This window comes from Rattus norvegicus, chromosome 7, assembly GCF_036323735.1.
Source record: "Rattus norvegicus strain BN/NHsdMcwi chromosome 7, GRCr8, whole genome shotgun sequence".
In the NCBI taxonomy this organism is placed as follows: Eukaryota; Metazoa; Chordata; class Mammalia; order Rodentia; family Muridae; genus Rattus; species Rattus norvegicus.
The window spans coordinates 1,167,978-1,186,299 of NC_086025.1; the positions used below are offsets into that span (position 1 = coordinate 1,167,978).

General features: G+C 45.4%; 1 protein-coding gene across 13 annotated transcripts in view; it reads right to left on the reverse strand.

Annotated features, from left to right (window-relative positions):
• Rbms2 (RNA binding motif, single stranded interacting protein 2) overlaps nucleotides 1–18,322 on the reverse strand; it is a 56,451-nt gene that overhangs the window by 22,738 nt on the left and 15,391 nt on the right. For 3 of the 13 annotated variants that reach the window (XM_063263087.1, XM_063263086.1, XM_063263084.1), the window contains exon 3: nucleotides 16,675–16,761. The exons of 1 other annotated variant lie outside the window; for it this stretch is intronic. In XM_063263087.1, coding sequence (XP_063119157.1) covers nucleotides 16,675–16,740 — 66 coding nt within the window. In that variant the 5' untranslated portion in view covers nucleotides 16,741–16,761. Of the gene's footprint in view, nucleotides 1–16,442; nucleotides 16,596–16,674; nucleotides 17,153–18,322 lie in introns of those variants that run through there. 9 more of the 13 variants (XR_010052944.1, XM_063263085.1, XR_001838668.3 and 6 more) reach the window with 7 other exon arrangements.

The following is an 18,322-nucleotide window of genomic DNA, read 5'->3' on the forward strand; positions in this document are numbered from 1 at the left end:
TCCCCATTCCATGTAAGTCCTGATTGGTCCTGTGAGGAGTCATTAATAGAGAAAGTGGAATATCTCACAATGCCTTTTCATTTATGTGGTGCTGGGGATTGAACCCAGGTCTTGACTATATGTTAGGCAAGGGCTACATCTTCAGTCTTTTCTACTTTTTATTTTGAGGCCCAGGTGGGCCTTCAACTTTCAAAATTTGACTTGGTAAACCAATGGGTTTTATTGGAGTTACATACAGAAGTATGAGCAAAGGGGTTACTTACAGAAGAGCAACGACTCAAACACAACCCATACTCGACCCAGCATAGGTGTCCAGAACTTGGACTCCTGAGACATACCATACAACCTGCAGCCAGCTCAGATGGTTGCGGAGTGTCTTTTCCAGGCAGATGGGTTGGCCTGAGCCTCTTCTGGGCACCACTGCTTGTCTGAGTGTCTTCATAGTCCTTACTGTTCGTGTAAGCCCATGTGAGCTATTTATACCACCCAGGGTGACCTCAGACTCCTCCTGGGTCAGCCTCACTGGATGAGTGCCCAATTATGTCTGCCCACAATGTATTTAAATGCACTCCCACGAGGTGTTTACAAGTTAGAGCTCACAACCTAGAAAACTATCAGAATAAACAGTGTGTGACGGCTGGAGAGATGGCTCAGAGGTTAAGAGCACTGACTGTTCTTCTAGAGGACCTGAGTTCAATTCCCAGCAACCACATGGCAACGCACAACTGTCTGTAACTCCAGTTCCAGGGGACCCAACACCCTCGCACAGACACACATGCAGGCAAAACATCGATGCATATGAAATAAAAACAGCTGAAAAGAGAGAAAGTCTGTGCTAGTGAGGATCCGAGCAAAGTGGATGAGGAACACGAAGCAATGAACAATCCCTGGGGGGAGAAGGTTTGAAAAGATGTCTACATTTTCCCTTGAAAGGACAAGAACAGCGAGTTCAGAAGAGGGTAAATGTTGACAGCTAATGCTACCTGTCTGACACACAGACAGATATTATCTTAAAAAAAAAAAGTAAAAATGAAACTTATGTAAAATTAATATATTCTATTAAAAACAATTAACTAAAATGCTGAATCAGGCTGGTAAAATGGCCCAGCAGTTAAAGACACTCTCTACACACCATGGCAACCTGAGTTCAAACCCACACAAAGGTAGGTGGAGAGAACATTTGTCCTTTGATCTCCACATGCATGCTGTAGCATGTGTACCCCTCTTCATTGTGTACACACACACACACACTTACACTCTCACACTCTCACTCTCTCACATACACACACTCACACTCTCACACACTCACACTCACACTCTCACACACTCACACTCTCACACACTCACACACTCACACTCACACTCTCATGCTCTCTCACACACACTCACACTCTCACAGTCTCACACACTCACACTCTCACTCTCTCTCACCCACACACACTCTCTCACACTCACACACACTCACACTCTCTCACACACTCACACTCTCACACACACACACTCACACTCACACACACTCACTCTCTCACACACACACTCTCTCACACTCTCTCTCACACATACACACACTCTCTCACACTCTCTCTCACACATACACACACTCTCTCACACTCTCTCACTCACACACACACTCACACTCTCACACATACACACACTCTCTCACACTCACACACACTCTCACACTCTCACACACTCTCACTCACACACACACTCTCTCTCACACATACACACACTCTCTCACACTCTCTCTCACACATACACACACTCTCACACTCTCTCTCACACACTCTCACTCACACACACACTCACACTCTCTCTCACACATACACACACTCTCTCACACTCTCTCACACTCTCACACACACTCTCACACTCTCACACTCTCTCTCACACTCTCACTCACACACACACTCACACGCTCTCTCACACATACACACACTCTCTCACACTCACACACTCTCTCACACTCTCACACTCTCTCACACACTCTCACACTCTCACACACACTCACACTCTCTCACACACACTCTCTCTCACACTCTCTCACTCACACACACACTCACACTCTCTCTCACACATACACACACTCTCTCACACTCACACACTCTCTCACACTCTCTCTCACACACTCTCACTCACACACACACACTCACTCTCTCTCACACATACACACATTCTCTCACACTCTCACACACTCTCTCACACTCTCACACTCTCTCACACTCTCACACACACTCACACTCTCTCACACACACTCTCACACTCTCTCACTCACACACACACTCACACTCTCTCTCACACATACACACACTCTCTCACACTCTCACACACACTCTCACACTCTCACACTCTCTCTCACACACTCTCACTCACACTCACACTCTCTCTCACATACACACACTCTCTCACACTCTCTCACACTCTCACACACACTTTCATACTCTCACACTCTCTCACACACTCTCACTCACACACACACACTCACACTCTCTCTCACACATACACACACTCTCTCACACTCTCACACACTCTCTCACACTCTCTCTCACACACTCTCACTCACACACACACACTCACACTCTCTCTCACACATACACACACTCTCTCACACTCTCATACACTCTCTCACACTCTCACACTCTCTCTCACACACTCTCACTCACACACACACACTCACACTCTCTCTCACACATACACACACTCTCACACTCTCACACACTCTCTCACACTCACACTCTCTCACACACTCTCACTCTCACACACACTCACACTCTCACACACACTCTCTCTCATACTCTCACTCACACACACACTCACACTCTCTCACACATACACACACTCTCTCACACTCTCTCTCTCACACACACACACACACACGAATGTACGTGCATTAATGTTTTTAACTAAATATTAAAATCTAAGATAGAATACTAAAATACTAAATCCAACCTCATGATCCTTCTTCTGCTCAGCCTCCCAAGGGCTGGGAACATATACACTTGTGACATCAGACTCTGCTTTATTGTCTTACAAATTAGTTAGTCAGTTAGTTATTTAGTTAGTTATTTAGTTAGTTAGTTACTCAAGACAGGGTTTCTCTGTGTAGCCCTGATTGCCCTGGAACTCACTCCGTAGACCAGGCTGGCCTGATCTCAGAGATCTACCTGCCTCCGAGGTGTTGGGATTAAAAGCATATATCACCACTGCCCAGTGCAGTTTTAAAGTTTAAATAAACCATAGCATCACTAGTCTCACACACTAATTATTCTTTAATTTTATGAAATGCAAATTTACCAGAGTAAAAAATTGCAGCTGTTCTGTCCTGCTGACATGGTTCTGTGTTCTTGTTTTTACTTTTTCTGCTTTAGTTTGTAATCATGTGTGTGTGTGCACATATGTAAGTGCACTAGAGTCAGAGGGTGACTGCAGGGAGCTGGCTCTTTGCTTCTGCACTGTGGATCCTGAGAATCTCATATACTTCACTGGCCTTGACAGCAGACACCTATACCAGCTGAGCTGCTTGCTGGCCCTCTGTCTTTTTAAAAATTTGAGATGTTCCCATATGCCAGTTGGCCTCACTCGTCCTTCAACCTCAAGTTTACATAGTAAGAATGGAGTGGGGTATTGTGAGTGTGTGTGTGTGTGTGTGTGTGTGAGAGAGAGAGAGAGAGAGAGAGAGAGAGAGAGAGAGAGATGTGTGCCCATGCATTCATTCATGTTTAGTATGGGTGCTAATGGGCCTTGTCATGTATGTGCAGGTCAGAAGACAACCTTAAGGGTGGGGCCTCACTGTTCTTGTTCCCTGCTGCAGACGCCAGACCAGGTGGCCAGTGGAGCCCTGGGACTGCAAAAAAGAGCTGGAGAGCCCAGCTGACTTGGGTTCTGGGTCCTCACACTTGCATGACAAGTGCTTTAACTACTGGGTTCCCAAGGCACAGACTCTTAATTTTGACTTGTGTCACATGGCTTCCAAGTCTATACTTGTCCACTGCTGTCCTTCTAACCCAGACCTGTCAATGACTTTCACCAACTATGAGCTTCTATTTATAAAACAAGAAGTCTATTTCTAAAATGTGCTTAAATCCAGTCTTAAATAAGATTTAAAATAGGCAAAAAGCAGGAATGCTGATTTGCGCCTGTAATCCTAGCACTTGGGAATGGAAGGCAGGAGGACCAGGAGTTCAAGGCCAGCCTGTCTTACATGAAACATGTCTTAAAAAGCAGGCGAACAGGCTGGAGATGGCTCAGGGGTTAAGAGCACTGACTGCTCTTTCAGAAGTCCTGAGTTCAGTTCCCAGCAAGCACATGGTAACTCACAACCATCTGTAATAGGGATCCAATACCCTCTGCTGGTGTGTTTGAAGACAGCTATAGTATACTCATATAGTATACTCTACACTTTAATCTGGCTGGAATGGCTAATTCCCAGTTCCCAGGTCTGTTTTGAAGCAATAATGCTCGCAGAGAGATGAGCTTTGGAGTAGCTCACTGATGGATGGCTATGAGCACACACTGGGTCCTTAGTTCAGTCTCTAGTATACACACACACACACACACACAAAGCATAAACCCGAGACAATGAAGGGCTGGAAAGAGGGCCTGCTGACTGTTTTTTGTTTTGGTTTGGTTTTTTTGCTTTTGAGACAGGGTCACACTATGGATCCTTGGCTGGTCTGGAACTCACCTGCGTCTACCTCCTGAGTGCCCACATACAGACACAAAGCACACACACACACACACACACACACACACACACACACACATTTAAACAAATACTATTATCTTATAATTTGTTTTTATTTTAAGCATATTGGTATCCTGCCTGCATGTGTAAGGGAGTCTGGTTCCCTGGAACTGGAGTTACAGCCAGTCTTGTAAGCTGCCATGTGGGTGCTACAAATATAACCCAGGTCCTCTGGGAGAGAAACCACTGCTCCCAATCACTGAGTCATCTCTCTGGCCCAGCCTTAAAATTACTGTTTTAAAAAATTTATTTATTTATTATATATAAGTACACTGTAGGTGTCTTCAGACACACCAGAAGAGGGCATCAGATCCCATCACAGATGGTTGTGAGCCACCATGTGATTGCTGGGATTTGAACTCAGGACCTCTGGAAGAGCAGTCAGTGCTCTTAACCACTGAGCCATGTCTCCAGCCCAACCTTAAAATTATTTTAAAGAGACTATAATATCCCAGAACTAGAGAGATGGTGATAAAGGGAAGACCTGATCTACGTAGTACACAACTTGCTTATATGAGGCAAGCTCTCTACAGCTCCAACTTCTAGTTTGGAGATTTTCTTTTTTTTTAAAGACAAGGTCTAGAAATGGCCAAACTGGCCTCTAAGTGCAATGTAGTCATTACTGACTTTTTTGTATCCACCTCCCAAGTGATGGGACATGTCCCAGCATGCCCAGCTACTATTTATATCACTCTGTAGCCCAGGCTAGTAGGGAACTATGTATCCACTGGCCTTGAACTTGTAGCAGTCCTCCTGTTTCAGCCTCATGTGCTGAGAATATAGGCAAGACTAAGCTTGTTAGAACTGGCTTATTCGGGGTTGGGGATTTAGCTCAGTGGTAGAGCGCTTGCCTAGGAAGCGCAAGGCCCTGGGTTCGGTCCCCAGCTCTGGAAAAAAAAAAAAAGCATGCTGGGGCTGGAAGACAGACTAAAGGGAACCTCCCAGAAAATAGAATAAAAATAAAATAAAAAATAAATGGGTGGGACTAGAGAGATGGCTCAGTGGATAAGAGCACTGGCTCTTCTCCTAGAGTACCGAGTTTCAGTTCCCAGCAGACACACGACAGCTCACAATTGCCTATAACTTCAGTTCCAGGTGATCCAGCATCATCCTCTAGGATGTAAGCATGATACACAGACCACCTAAACACCACCCACAGAAAACAATTGTTTTAGAAGATAAAAAAAATGGTAAGCAGTCATAGTTTCCTGCACTCCCAGGACTCAGGAAGCTAAAGCAAGAGAAGCTTGGGTTTCAGGTGAGCCCGAACCCTATGCAACAAGAACCTATCTCAAAGAAACAAAACAAAAGAAAATACAAGGTATGGGGGGCTGCAGAGATGGCTCAGCGGTTAAGAGCACTGACTGCTCTTCCAGAGGCCCTGAGTTCAAATCCCAGCAATCACATGGTGGCTCACAACCGTCTGTAATGGGATCCGATGCCCTCTTCTGGTGTGTCTGAGGACAGCGAAGGTGTACTCACATACATAAAATAAATTTTTTTTTCTTTCTTTTTTTTTTTTTTTTTTTTTTTTTTTGGAGCTGGGGACCGAACATCGGAAAGAAAAAGGAAATGACAAGAATTGTAATGAGTGGTATAATCACGTATATGAGCTGTCTAGGTTGAAATAAGAATCTAGCTCTAGGGGTTGGGGATTTAGCTCAGTGGTAGAGCGCTTGCCTAGCAAGCACAAGGCCCTGGGTTCGGTCCCCAGCTCTGAAAAAAAAAAGAATCTAGCTCTAAATGAATAAGATATGAACAAACTAAAACTCATGAAACCTCTTATCACTTTCTTAAACCCTTTCTTTCTTTTTTCTTTAAAGAAGTATTTATTATATGTATGTGAGTACAGTATAGCTGTCTTCAGACACCAGAAGAGGGCATCAGATCTCATTACAGATGGTTGTGAGCCACCATGTGGTTGCTGGGATTTGAACTCAGGACCTCTGGAAGAGTAACCAGTGCTCTTAACCACTGAGTCATGTCTCCAGCCTCCCTAAGAACACAGGATCAGTAACCAAATTTAGCAAGAGTCAGAAAGACTATAAATAAGAGGATAACAAAATAACTCCTCACCTGCCAATTCAGTCAACTGTCCAGCCAGCACTGCACGGGGAAACATTTCCATGTTTACAAGTTAAAACAAAACAACATCCCCCTTGCACTTGGGGACACTCCACCTGTCTTAGTCAGGATTTCTATTGTTGTGACAAAACACCATGACCAAAATGCAAGTTGGGGAGAAAAGTTGGCTTATAGTTCCGTATTGCCGTTCATGACCAAAGGAAGTCAGGACAGGAACTCAAGCAGGGCAGGAACCTGGAAGTAGTAGCCGATGGAGAGGCCGTGGAGGGGTGCTGCTTACTGGCTGGCTCCTCATGGAGGAATTTCCTCAACTGAAGCTCCTTCCTCTCTGACGGCTCTAGCTTGTGTCAAGTTGACACATTAAACCAGCCAGTACAACTGACCTCTTGTAAAGTGGACACAATAACACATTGCTATTAAGCCACAACACTCACTTTCTTATTCATCCCCAAGATCTCACATAAAAACATAAACAACAGACAAGCACCGATCCTTGACTCTATTGATACCTGACAGGAGCATAACTGTCCCCGAGAGGTTCCACCCAGCAGCTGACTAAAACAGATGCAGAGACCCACAGCCAAACATTGGTTGGAGCTCAGGGACTCTTATGGAAGAGTTGGGGGAAGAATTGAGGGCCCCAAAGAGGACAGAAACTCCACAGGAAGACCGACAGAGTCAACTAACCTTTGGGGGATCTCGGAGACTGAACCACCAACCAAAGACCTAGGCCCCCTGCACATATGTAGCAGATGTGGATCCGGAACAACTGGAGCAGTGGCTATCCCAAAAGTTCTTGTCTGTCTGTGGAAAACGCTCCCGTAACTGGACTGCCTTGTCTGGCCTCAGTGGAAGATGTGCCTAGTCCTGGAGACTTGATGTGCCAGAGTCACAGGATACCCAAGGATACCCAACCCTCTCAGGGAAGAAGAGGGGTTGTGAGAAGAGTTGTGTGAGGAGGGTTGTGAGGAGGGTTGTGTGAGGAGGGTTGTGTGAGGAGGGTTGTGTGAGGAGGGTTGTGTGAGGAGGGTTGTGAGGAGGGTTGTGTGAGGAGGGTTGTGAGGAGGGTTGTGAGGAGGGTTGTGTGAGGAGGGTTGGGTGAGGAGGGTTGTGAGGAGGGTTGTGTGAGGAGGGTTGTGTGAGGAGGGTTGTGAGGAGGGTTGTGTGAGGAGGGTTGTGTGAGGAGGGTTGTGAGGAGGGTTGTGTGAGGAGGGTTGTGTGAGGAGGGTTGTGTGAGGAGGGTTGTGTGAGGAGGGTTGTGAGGAGGGTTGTGTGAGGAGGGTTGTGAGGAGGGTTGTGAGGAGGGTTGTGTGAGGAGGGTTGTGTGAGGAGGGTTGTGAGGAGGGTTGTGTGAGGAGGGTTGTGTGAGGAGGGTTGTGTGAGGAGGGTTGTGAGGAGGGTTGTGTGAGGAGGGTTGTGTGAGGAGGGTTGTGAGGAGGGTTGTGTGAGGAGGGGATTAGGAGAGAAGGGCAGCAATAGATATGTAAAGGAAATAAATAAAAATAATAAAATAAATAAAAGCCCCACAGTCTTTACAAACACATTGAAATTTCAGTTTCTTTAACATATCCAATCTCCTGGATGGTGAGAACGTGCACACACCTTTGATCCCAGCACTTGGGAGCCAGAGGCAGGCAGATATCTGTGAGTTCCAGGCCAGCCTGGTCTACAGAGAGTTCCAGAACAGCTAATGCTACACAGAGACCCTGTCTCAAACAAAACAAAACAAAAAAACAAAAAACAAACAAAAGATCTAATCTCTCTAAAAATCTAAATCTCTTTTAAAAGTTCAAAGTTTTTTAGCAGTGGGCTCCTGTAAAAATCAAAATTAAATATCTTTTTCAAGAGGGAAGAACCAGGGCACAGTCACAATCTGAACCAATCTCAAACAATATAGATAACTTAATGTCAAATGTTTGGGATCCACTTGTGATCTTCTGGGCTTCTCTAAGGGCTTGGGTCACTTCTCCAGCTCTGCCCCCTACAGCATACATCGTGCCTTCAATTCTGGGAGGTTCTATTCTACAACTGCTGCTGTTCTTGGTGGTCATCCTGTGGTCCTGGCATCTCCAAAATGCTGGGTCTTCTACTGCAACTGGGCTGCAGTTTCACCAGTACCCTCTCACAGGCTCTCTTCATGGTGTCAAGCTCAAGTTCTCTTCAGTCCTGGGCCTTCAACTGCCACTGAGGCTGCACCTTCACCAATGACCTCTCCTGGCCTCTCACAGTGCCAGGCCTCAGCTGCTCTCCATGCCTTCAAAACCAGTAGTACCACCTGGGTGACTCTTAAACATTGCCAAGTCCAAATGCTAGCATGAGGTTCAACCTTTGCCACCTCTGGAACACAGCTTCTCTGTGCTCGCAGAAAACACTCCCCAGAAGATTCTACCTCAGTGATGCTGGTCTCTTCTTAGTCACTGCTAGTTTCTCAGCTCTCGCTGACCACCATCAATCGTCCCAGAAACACAAAGGTTTGGCTTCAGCGCTGCCGGTCTCTCATTAATTGCAACTGCCACTCCAGCCCCAGCTGACAAGAATGGCATAATCTTAATTATTTTTTTTTTTTTTGGTTCTTTTTTTCAGAGCTGGGGACCGAACCCAGAGCCTTGCGCTTCCTAGGCAAGCGCTCTACCACTGAGCTAAATCCCCAACCCCCAGAATCTTAATTCTTAACTTAATTTCTATTGCAAATGCCACTAATAGTCTTTAAACTTCCCTCTGAAACGTCTCAAGCCAGGCCTCCATCTTCTGCACAGCTCTCAATGTTCTTATCTTCCAAGCTCCCACAGGGCATCCCACTCAATGGCTTTTCTAGCCCAAAGTTCCAAAGTCCTTCCACAGCCCTCCCCATAAAAACATGGTCAGGTTTGTCACAGGATACCCACTATGCTGTTAACAATTTGTCCTAATTAGGGTTTCTATTGCTGCAATGAAACCTCATAACCAAAAAGTAAGTTGGAGAGGAAAGCGTTTATTTGGCATATACTTCCATACCACTGTTCATCATGGAAGGAAGTCAGGACAGGACCTCAAACAGGACAGGAGCCTGAAGGCAGGAGCTGATGCAGAGACCGTGGAGTGGTGCTGCTTACTGGCTTGCTCAGCCTTCTTTGTTATAGAACCCAGGACCACCAGCCCAGGGATGGCACCACCCACAAAGGTGTGCACCACCACCCCTGGCTTAAGAAGTTTAATGGGCTGGAGAGATGGCTCAGTGGTTAAGAGCACCGACTGCTCTCCCAGAGGTCCTGAGTTCAAATCCCAGCAACCACATGGTGGCTCACAGCCATCTGTAATGGGATCTGATGCCCCCTTCTGGTGTGTCTGAGGACAGCTACAGTGTACTTATATACAATAAATAATTAAAATAATTTTAAAAAGGAAGTTTAATAATCAGTGAAGCTTGGACTGAAATGGAAGAGAGAACGGAGCAGGGGTGTGGCTTTGTAGAACTCTGGTCTAGCCTTCGACAGCAAAAACACCAAACCGTGAAAGAGAAGAGGCCTCTGCACTCTGTTATAAACAGGTCCTTTCTCACTCAAAAGGAAGACAGATATATAGCAGGCAGAGAGAGAGCCAGGGGCTATGACTGTTGACCTAGCAGCCAGGAGGGAAGACTGAAGACTCCTACAGAGCAGAATCAGGCCCAACTGTGGAAGTCTGTATGAACTGAGATACGATACATGTGGGGCAGGAAATAAGATTTTTTTTTTTGAGACACATTTTATGCAGCCTAGAACCTTTTTTTTTTTTTCTCGGAGCTGGGGACCGAACCCAGGGCCTTGCGCTTGCAAGCGCTCTACCTCTGAGCTAAATCCCCAACCCCTGCAGCCTAGAACCTAAAAACATAGCTGAGGCTACCCTTGAACTCACTGTCCTTTTGCCTGGACCTCCAGGAGTACTTGAATTATGTATGTAAATCACCATGCTGTGAGCAAAATCTGTGGGGAAGGTAAATTAGTTCAAATCAAAGACAGTCCCATGCCAGTCAATGTGGCGAGTGCCTACAACCCCAGAATCAGGAGATAAGGACAGAGGGTTACTTTCAATTCAAGGCTAGCCTGGGCTACAGAGAGACCCATCTCAAACACCACACACACAGCTGGGAGATAGCTCATCAGATAAAGAAATTCCAAGCACTCTTGTGAATGCCACAAATCCCAGGTGGATTCCCAAAGGTGGCAGTGAGGGGTTGGGGATTTAGCTCAGTGGTAGAGTGCTTGCTTAGCAAGCGCAAAGCCCTGGGTTCAGTCCCCAGCTCCGAAGGAAAAAAAAAAAAAAAAAAGGTGGCAGTGAAACATGGGAGCCCTGGAGCTCTACTTCAGCCCTCAGACCTTGTCTCAGTGGGTAAGACTGAGGGCCCCCACATGTGCATACTTACATAATGCACACACAAGGAGGGGGCAGGAAAACAAACAAAAGTAGTCCCTTTTCTTTTTCCTAAAGGAAATGTTTGTGGCTGTGAGGGGTTAAGTTTAACAACACATGCCAAGGAGATGATGCCAAGGAAGGCGTGGTTAGAAGCCTCACAAATACAGATTTCTTTATTCCCAGACCTATTCACCTATCTCCCGGCTGCACAGAGGTAAAGGCCCTGCTAAAATGAAGGCATCTTGAGACCTACAACTAACCTTTCTTTGTATTTATTTATCTAAATCAAAGCCATTAGCTTTTTTTTTTTAAGTAATCATATCAAAATATCTTGTAGAAGCCTTTTTGAAATCCACACTTTTCCATTTTGTGACTTTTCCCCCTCTTGGTATTTTGAGACAGGGTCTCTCTGTGAGGCCCTGGCTGTCCTGAACTGGCTCTGCAGACCAGGCTGGTCTCAAACTCACAGAGCTCTGCCTGCCTCTGCTTCCCAGTACTAAAATTAAAGACCTGTGCTGCTGCATCTGGCTGTTGCTATCTTGTGACAGAGCCTCACTATGTGTAGCTGGCCTGGGACTCTAATTCAGAAAGATCTACCTGCCTCTGCCTCCCAGATACTGGGATTCAAATACACAAACACATCCAGCCTTTCTGTTTTATGGAGACAGGGTCTTGGGCATCCCAGGTTGCCTATGGAACCCAGGATGACCACATCTGTTCCCAGTGCTGGGATTGCAGGCCTGCACTACACTAGTTTATGCTAGGATGGATTCCAGAGCTTCAGGGTACCAGGCAGTCTGCTAAGAAGCTTCCCGTTTTTACTATATCGTTTAAATTTTGAATTTTATATTTATCATGTGTGTGCATGCTACAGCATGTGTGTGGAGGTCAGAGGATAACTTACACAGGAGACAGTTCTCTCCTTCGACCTCAAGGTAGGATCTTCATTTTTAAAAAAGATTTATTTACTATGTATAAGTACACTGTAGCTGTCTTCAGACACACTAGAAGAGGGCATTAGACCCCATTACAGATGGTTGTGAGCCACCATGTAATTGCTGGGATTTGAACTCAGAACTTCCGGAATAGCAGTCTTAACTGCTGGGCCATCTCTCCAGCCCTCACAGCATGATCTTATTACTTCTGCTGTTCTGTATCCACCAGGAGAGCTGGTCCAAGAACCTCCAGGCAGTTCAGCCATCTTGCCATAAAAGTGCTGGGGTTACAGACTTGCACCACCTCTTCCAGCCTCCTTACGTGGATTCTAGGACCAGACTCATTTCCTCAGATCCTAAGGCTGTGTGGTAAGCACCCACCGAGTTGCCTTGCAAGTTTTTGTAAGTATTTTTTATTCTAGAAACTAGAACTAATAACCATAAACAGCAGTAAACTATAATGTAAATTTTTCCTTATATAAAGAAATATATAAATATATATATATGTTTCATATATATATATTTCACTTCATGGCTTTTTTGGCATGTGGGGGTTGGGAGCAAGGGGCAGGGTAAGATGTTAAAAATCAAAACTAGGGCCTTACTTTTTAGTTTTATTGTTTTAATGAGACAGGGTCTTACTATTTAGCCCTGGATTGGCCTAGAGATCACTATATAGATCAGGCTGGTCTCAAACTTGTGGCCTTTGAGGTTGAGGATTTCGGGCTTGTGACATTTAGATCTGTTTGTGTGTTGCTGGGAGCTGGAGATTAACAAGCAAGAATTCTACCAAAGGAGCTACAACCCAGCCCAACCCTGTTTATTTATTTATTTAGGAATGGCCCTCATGCAACTGAACTCAAACTCACTCTGTAGCTTAGGATGACCTTGAAGTCGTACTCCTGCCTCTACCTCCCCAGTCTTAGTACAACAGAACACCTGCATTACAGTGTGTCACTTGGCCTTTTGTATTACACTGACCCATGCTGTGTAACCCTGGTTATCCTGCCAACACTGGGAATTATCACAGCAGAGAGAAAGGCCTGGAAGAACATTTCCAGCAAACTAATGTCACTCATTTTCCTCCAGGAGTCAGAGATGAGTAAGAAACTACAGGACTTTGACAAATCTTTTTATTTTTAACTTTAAAAACTTTAGATTTATCACTAAAAATTAACAAAAGCTCATTTTGGTTTTTCAAGACAGGGTTTCTCTGTGTAGCCCTGGCTGTCCTAAAACTCACTCTGTACACCAGACTGGCCTGGAACTCCGAGATCCACCTGCCTCTGCCTCTGCCTCTCTTAGCTGGGATCAAAGGTGCGCGCCACTTGTCCAGGCTGCTTGCTTGTTTTTCTTGAGACAAGTTCTCTCTATGTTATCCAGGCTGGCCTCAAACTCACAGAAGGCCACCAATGCTCAGTCCAGGGTCTTTAAAATGTTTAACTTTAGGTTAAAAAGTGCACAAATTGGGCTTGGTAGTTAAGAGCACTGGCTTATTTTAGAGCATGCAGGTTAGGCTCCCAGCAGCCACATAGCAGCTCACTACTGTCTGGAACTCCAGTTTCAGGGGACTTAACACCCTTTCTAGCCTCCAAAGGCACCAGGCACATGTGTGGTATGCAGACATACCTGCGGGCAAAACATCCAGTTACATTAAAAAACAAAAAACTGCATGAATCGCTTTGCATGGTGATGCTGGCATGTAATGCTGGGAAACTGGAACCTGAAGCAGGAAGACTGAGTTTGAGGGCAGCTGGGTCTATACAGCTACAGAGTAAGTTTCAAGCCAACCAGGGATACATAGAATCAAAACTGCACCAGACCAATCCCCAACAAGCCCCCCCCCCCAACCAAAGCACAGATTTACATGAGAAAATACATTGAAACACTTTTGAAACAAGAACCAGCAACATATAGAGCAGCATAGCAGTCTCAGTTCATAATGGAAATCCACAAGCCCACATATACACACAGAATCAGTCCTGTGCACAGCCACAGTATGCACACTGTGCAAATATCGCTTCCTTAGATGTTTCAGAATACTGGCTTATAAGAATCCAAAGAATGATTTTTTTTCCACTTAACACTTTAATTTATTGTGTGCATGTAGAGGTCGGAGGACAACTTATGGGAGTCTCCTACCTAATGTAGGTCCTGAGATAGGACTCAAGCTTGAAGGCATAACCTTTGCCATCTGAATCATCTTGAGAGATCCCCAAAGGCTTTTTTAAGTTACTTTTTAAAATTATTATCATTAGTGTATATCTGTGTGTGTCTGGGAGTGCATACACATGCCATACTCTGGGTGAACACATGGCATGACAAATTTCAGGAAGGGAGAGATTCTCTCCTTCATGGGACCTGGGGCTTGAAATGCCAATGGCTTTCACACCGGGCCACCCCACCATCCGCCAAGGTCTTCTTGGCAAATCCTATTAGTGAGTACGCGCGCAGCTGCTCCCACTCCTATCCTGCCCACTGCCAGTGCTTCCTGAACTACTATCAGGGAGAGATAGGAGGTAAATTGAAATCTGCAGTCCTATCTCTTGCTCCCTGAGTTCTCCTACACTTATAATCTAAACATCTGGCTGTTGGCTTAGTTGTCAAGTGTATGTGCAAGGCCACAAGTTCCATCCCCAACATCAGCACCAACAAAAAACAAAAGAAAAAAAATAAGGAATCTAAATCCTAGACATCTCCCATACTCCAAAGGATAGGAGAGCTAAGAAGACATTTTAAATAGATCCAAATACATAAAAACTTGAAAGAGAAAATTCATTTCCTTTTATTCTAATCGGTATTCTGAGAAACTTGGAGGGGAAAAAGAGTCAGAAAAGAGGCTGAGCCAGGAGGATTACAAGTTTGAAGACCACTTGGGCTACATAATAAAACCAGAATAGAAAGAAAGGAAGGAAGGAAGGATGGGTGGGGGAGAGGGGGGAATAAGATTCAGTGTGGCTCATTCATGCCTGTGATCCAGTGACCAGCGTAGGCTACAGAGTGAGTTCTAGGCCAACTTGGAGTAAAGAGGGAGACCATGTCTCAAAAACCAAAACTAACATAAAAAAAAAAATGAAGTTTTTATACAGTTCTATATAGAGTTGAGTAGAATAAGGACATCAGTTAATACATTATACATATTGAAACAGTTCATATGTACGTGTAATCAAAAATATGCATAGCGCTTCATTTCTTTTTTGTTTTTGTTTATTTCCTGAAACAGTGTTTCTCTCTGTGACTGTGGCTGTCCTGGAACTTGCTTTGTAGACCAGGCTGGTATTGAACTTAGAGATCAGACTGCCTCTGCTTCCTGAGTACCAGGATTAAAGGGGTGCACCTGGGGTTGGAGACTTAGCTCAGTGGTAGAGCACTTGCCTAGCAAGCACAAGGCCCTGGGTTCAGTCCTCAGCTCTGGAAAAAGAAAAAGAAAAAAGAAAAGAAAAGAAAGGAAAAGGAAAGAAAGAAAGAGAGAAGGAAGGAAGGGGTGCACCACCACCCGGCTGTAGAGCTTCATCTCTTAAGCATACAAACAGAATGAAAGCCACATAGACTAAACCCACTGGGGTGCTGCCCTGATAGAATACTAGTATTCGAGTCTCTGAGGTCTTCTCAGGTCCATGAGGCTATGACTCTTTCCCCACCTCCAACATTCCACCAAACAAGCATAGATCTCCGCACCACGTGTTTTCTTAAAAAACAGCTGTAATGCTCAGAGAGCTCAGAAAGTCTTCCTGCTATGGCCCAAAGCTCCTCCTCCAGCACTGCATACCACAAAACGCCAAGAAACTGCCAAGGATGTTCTCTGGCAAATGTGGGCAGGCCTGTCCCTCTCTCTCCAGGCTGTCCATTCACTCAACCATACTTTAACTCCTCAGGCAGCCAGGGGTTAATCATAAGGACTCCAGGGATCTAAGCCTGGCTATCTGCAGGGTTCTGAGTATCCTCTCAAAGGCACGACCCAAAGAATCACTGAGCTTTCTGCCTTAATCCCAAAGCTCGTTATCTCCCAAAATTCCTCTGCCAGGATGGGTGGGGTTGGGTAGGGTCTCTCGGTCTAGAAGCGCACACTTAATTCTTGACGAGCCTAGAGACCTCTCAGACTACCTGTAATTTCAGCTAGCTAGTGGATTGAGTAAAAGGCAAGTGGGGGGGGGCGGGGGGCAGCGTAAGGGTGGATGCAATTAACCAAAATGATAAAATAATCTTGTGGGGAGTGGGCCTAGGGACAAGGTCTGAGTTGTCATGCTATCCCCATTGACGCAGCAGCAACAATCAAACGAACTTCGTTTCAGAAGATACAAACTTACAAAGTTGGTTGTTTTTATCCCGCTGCTTCCTCCAGCCTCACAAACCTCTGCTCTAAATTCCTTTAACTCCAGAACCAGGTGCAAAAAGGCAGGAACGATGAGATGGAAGGAGAGGCACTGAAGGGGGAGAGAGGAATCTAGTTCCCCTCTTAAAGGAGAATTCTAAAGGAAGGGCGCTCCCGGATCCCTAGGAAAGGAAGTGGCTGGATTCCCCAAAAGCACTTTTTCCTACCTTCTTGTTGTTCTTGTTATAGCCAAAAGTCGAAATCCCAGGCCTGGAAGTCACTGATAGCAGCATTTTTTCTTTACTGTTACGGAGCTGAGAGAGAGAAAGAAGAGAGTGAAGGAAAGGGAGGGAGAAAAAGGGAGGGAGGAGGGGAGGGGGAAAGGAGAGGGAGAGAGGAAGGGAGGGAAAAAGGGAGGGAAGGGAGAAGGGAGGGGGAGGAGAAAGAGGAGAAAAGGAGCAAGCAAGAGAGAGAGAGGGAGTGAGAGGTGGGGAGGAAGGGGGGGCCCTGCGGGGAAGAGTGAGCTAGGTCTGCTCCTTACGTCACTGAAAGAAGTTAACCCAAAGTCAGGGCAAATCACTTCCACTGGGTCCTAATGCCCGCGATGTTCTATTTTGGCTTGTTTTTCCGTGGGCTTAGTTCAAGCTAGAAAGAAGAGTTCTTATCTATTTCTCCACGAACAAATTCTGATTGTCATAAAGACAATTACCCTGTTATCAATGAAAACACAATGTTTTTTGTTGTTGTTTGGTTTTGATGTGAAGCTTTCTTTCCCTGAGCTCTCAGCTACAAGATCTCAAACTTGGCCTGCAAAATGACTTAGTAGGTTCCTGGGCCTAAGTTAGGTCCCCAGATCCACATGGTAGAAAGAGAGAACCGGCTACCAAAACTTGTTCTCCCCCGACCCCAGCATCCAATGTAGCATGCCCACACATGTATATACGAAAATAAATAAAATGAAATAATGGTTTTTTTTTTTTTTTAAGATTTCAAGCTTGGGGTTGGGGATTTGGCTCAGTGGTAGAGCGCTTAGCAAGCGCAAGGCCCTGGGTTCGATCCCCAGCTCCGAAAAAAAAAAAAAAAAAAAAAAAGATTTCAAACTTGATGTAACCCTCTTGACTCTGCCTTCCAGAGCATGCGAAGACTGTACTAAGATACAGAATGTGCGAGGTCAGAGGTCAGACTAGTTTATATTTAGGGTGATCCTGATGCAGTAAGAAAGATCAGGGGTTAAGAGCATTGCTGCTCCTCCAGGAGATTCCCAGCATCCACATCAGGTGACTCACAGCCACCTCTATTATCACTAACTTCCATGGATACCCAGATTTTCTCATATATGTGCTCTCTCTCTCTCTCTCTCTCTCTCTCTCTCTCTCTCCCCCTCCCTCTCTCTCTCTCTCTCTCTCTCTCTCTCTCTCTCTCTCTCTCTCTCTCTCTCTCTCTCTCGCCCTCTCTTCCCTTCCCCTCTCCCTCTCTCCCTCCTTCTCTCCTCCCTCCTGCCCTCTCTCTCCCTCTCCCTCTCCCCCTCCCCTCCATCTTTCTTTCATATACACATGCATACACACATGCACACACAATTTTTTCTTATTGTATAGCCTTGGATGTTCTGGAACTCACTCTGTTGACCAGGCTGGCCTGGAACTCATAGATATCTGCCTACCTGTGCCTCTCAAGAGCTGGGATTGAAGACATGCACCACCACTGCCAAGCCAAAATTTTTTTTAACATAAAAAATGGATCTTAAGGGGTTGGGGATTTAGCTCAGTGGTAGAGCGCTTGCCTAGGAAGCGCAAGGCCCTGGGTTCGGTCCCCAGCTCCAAAAAAAAAAAAAAAGAACCAAAAAAAAAAAAAAAATGGATCTTAAGGGGTTGGGGA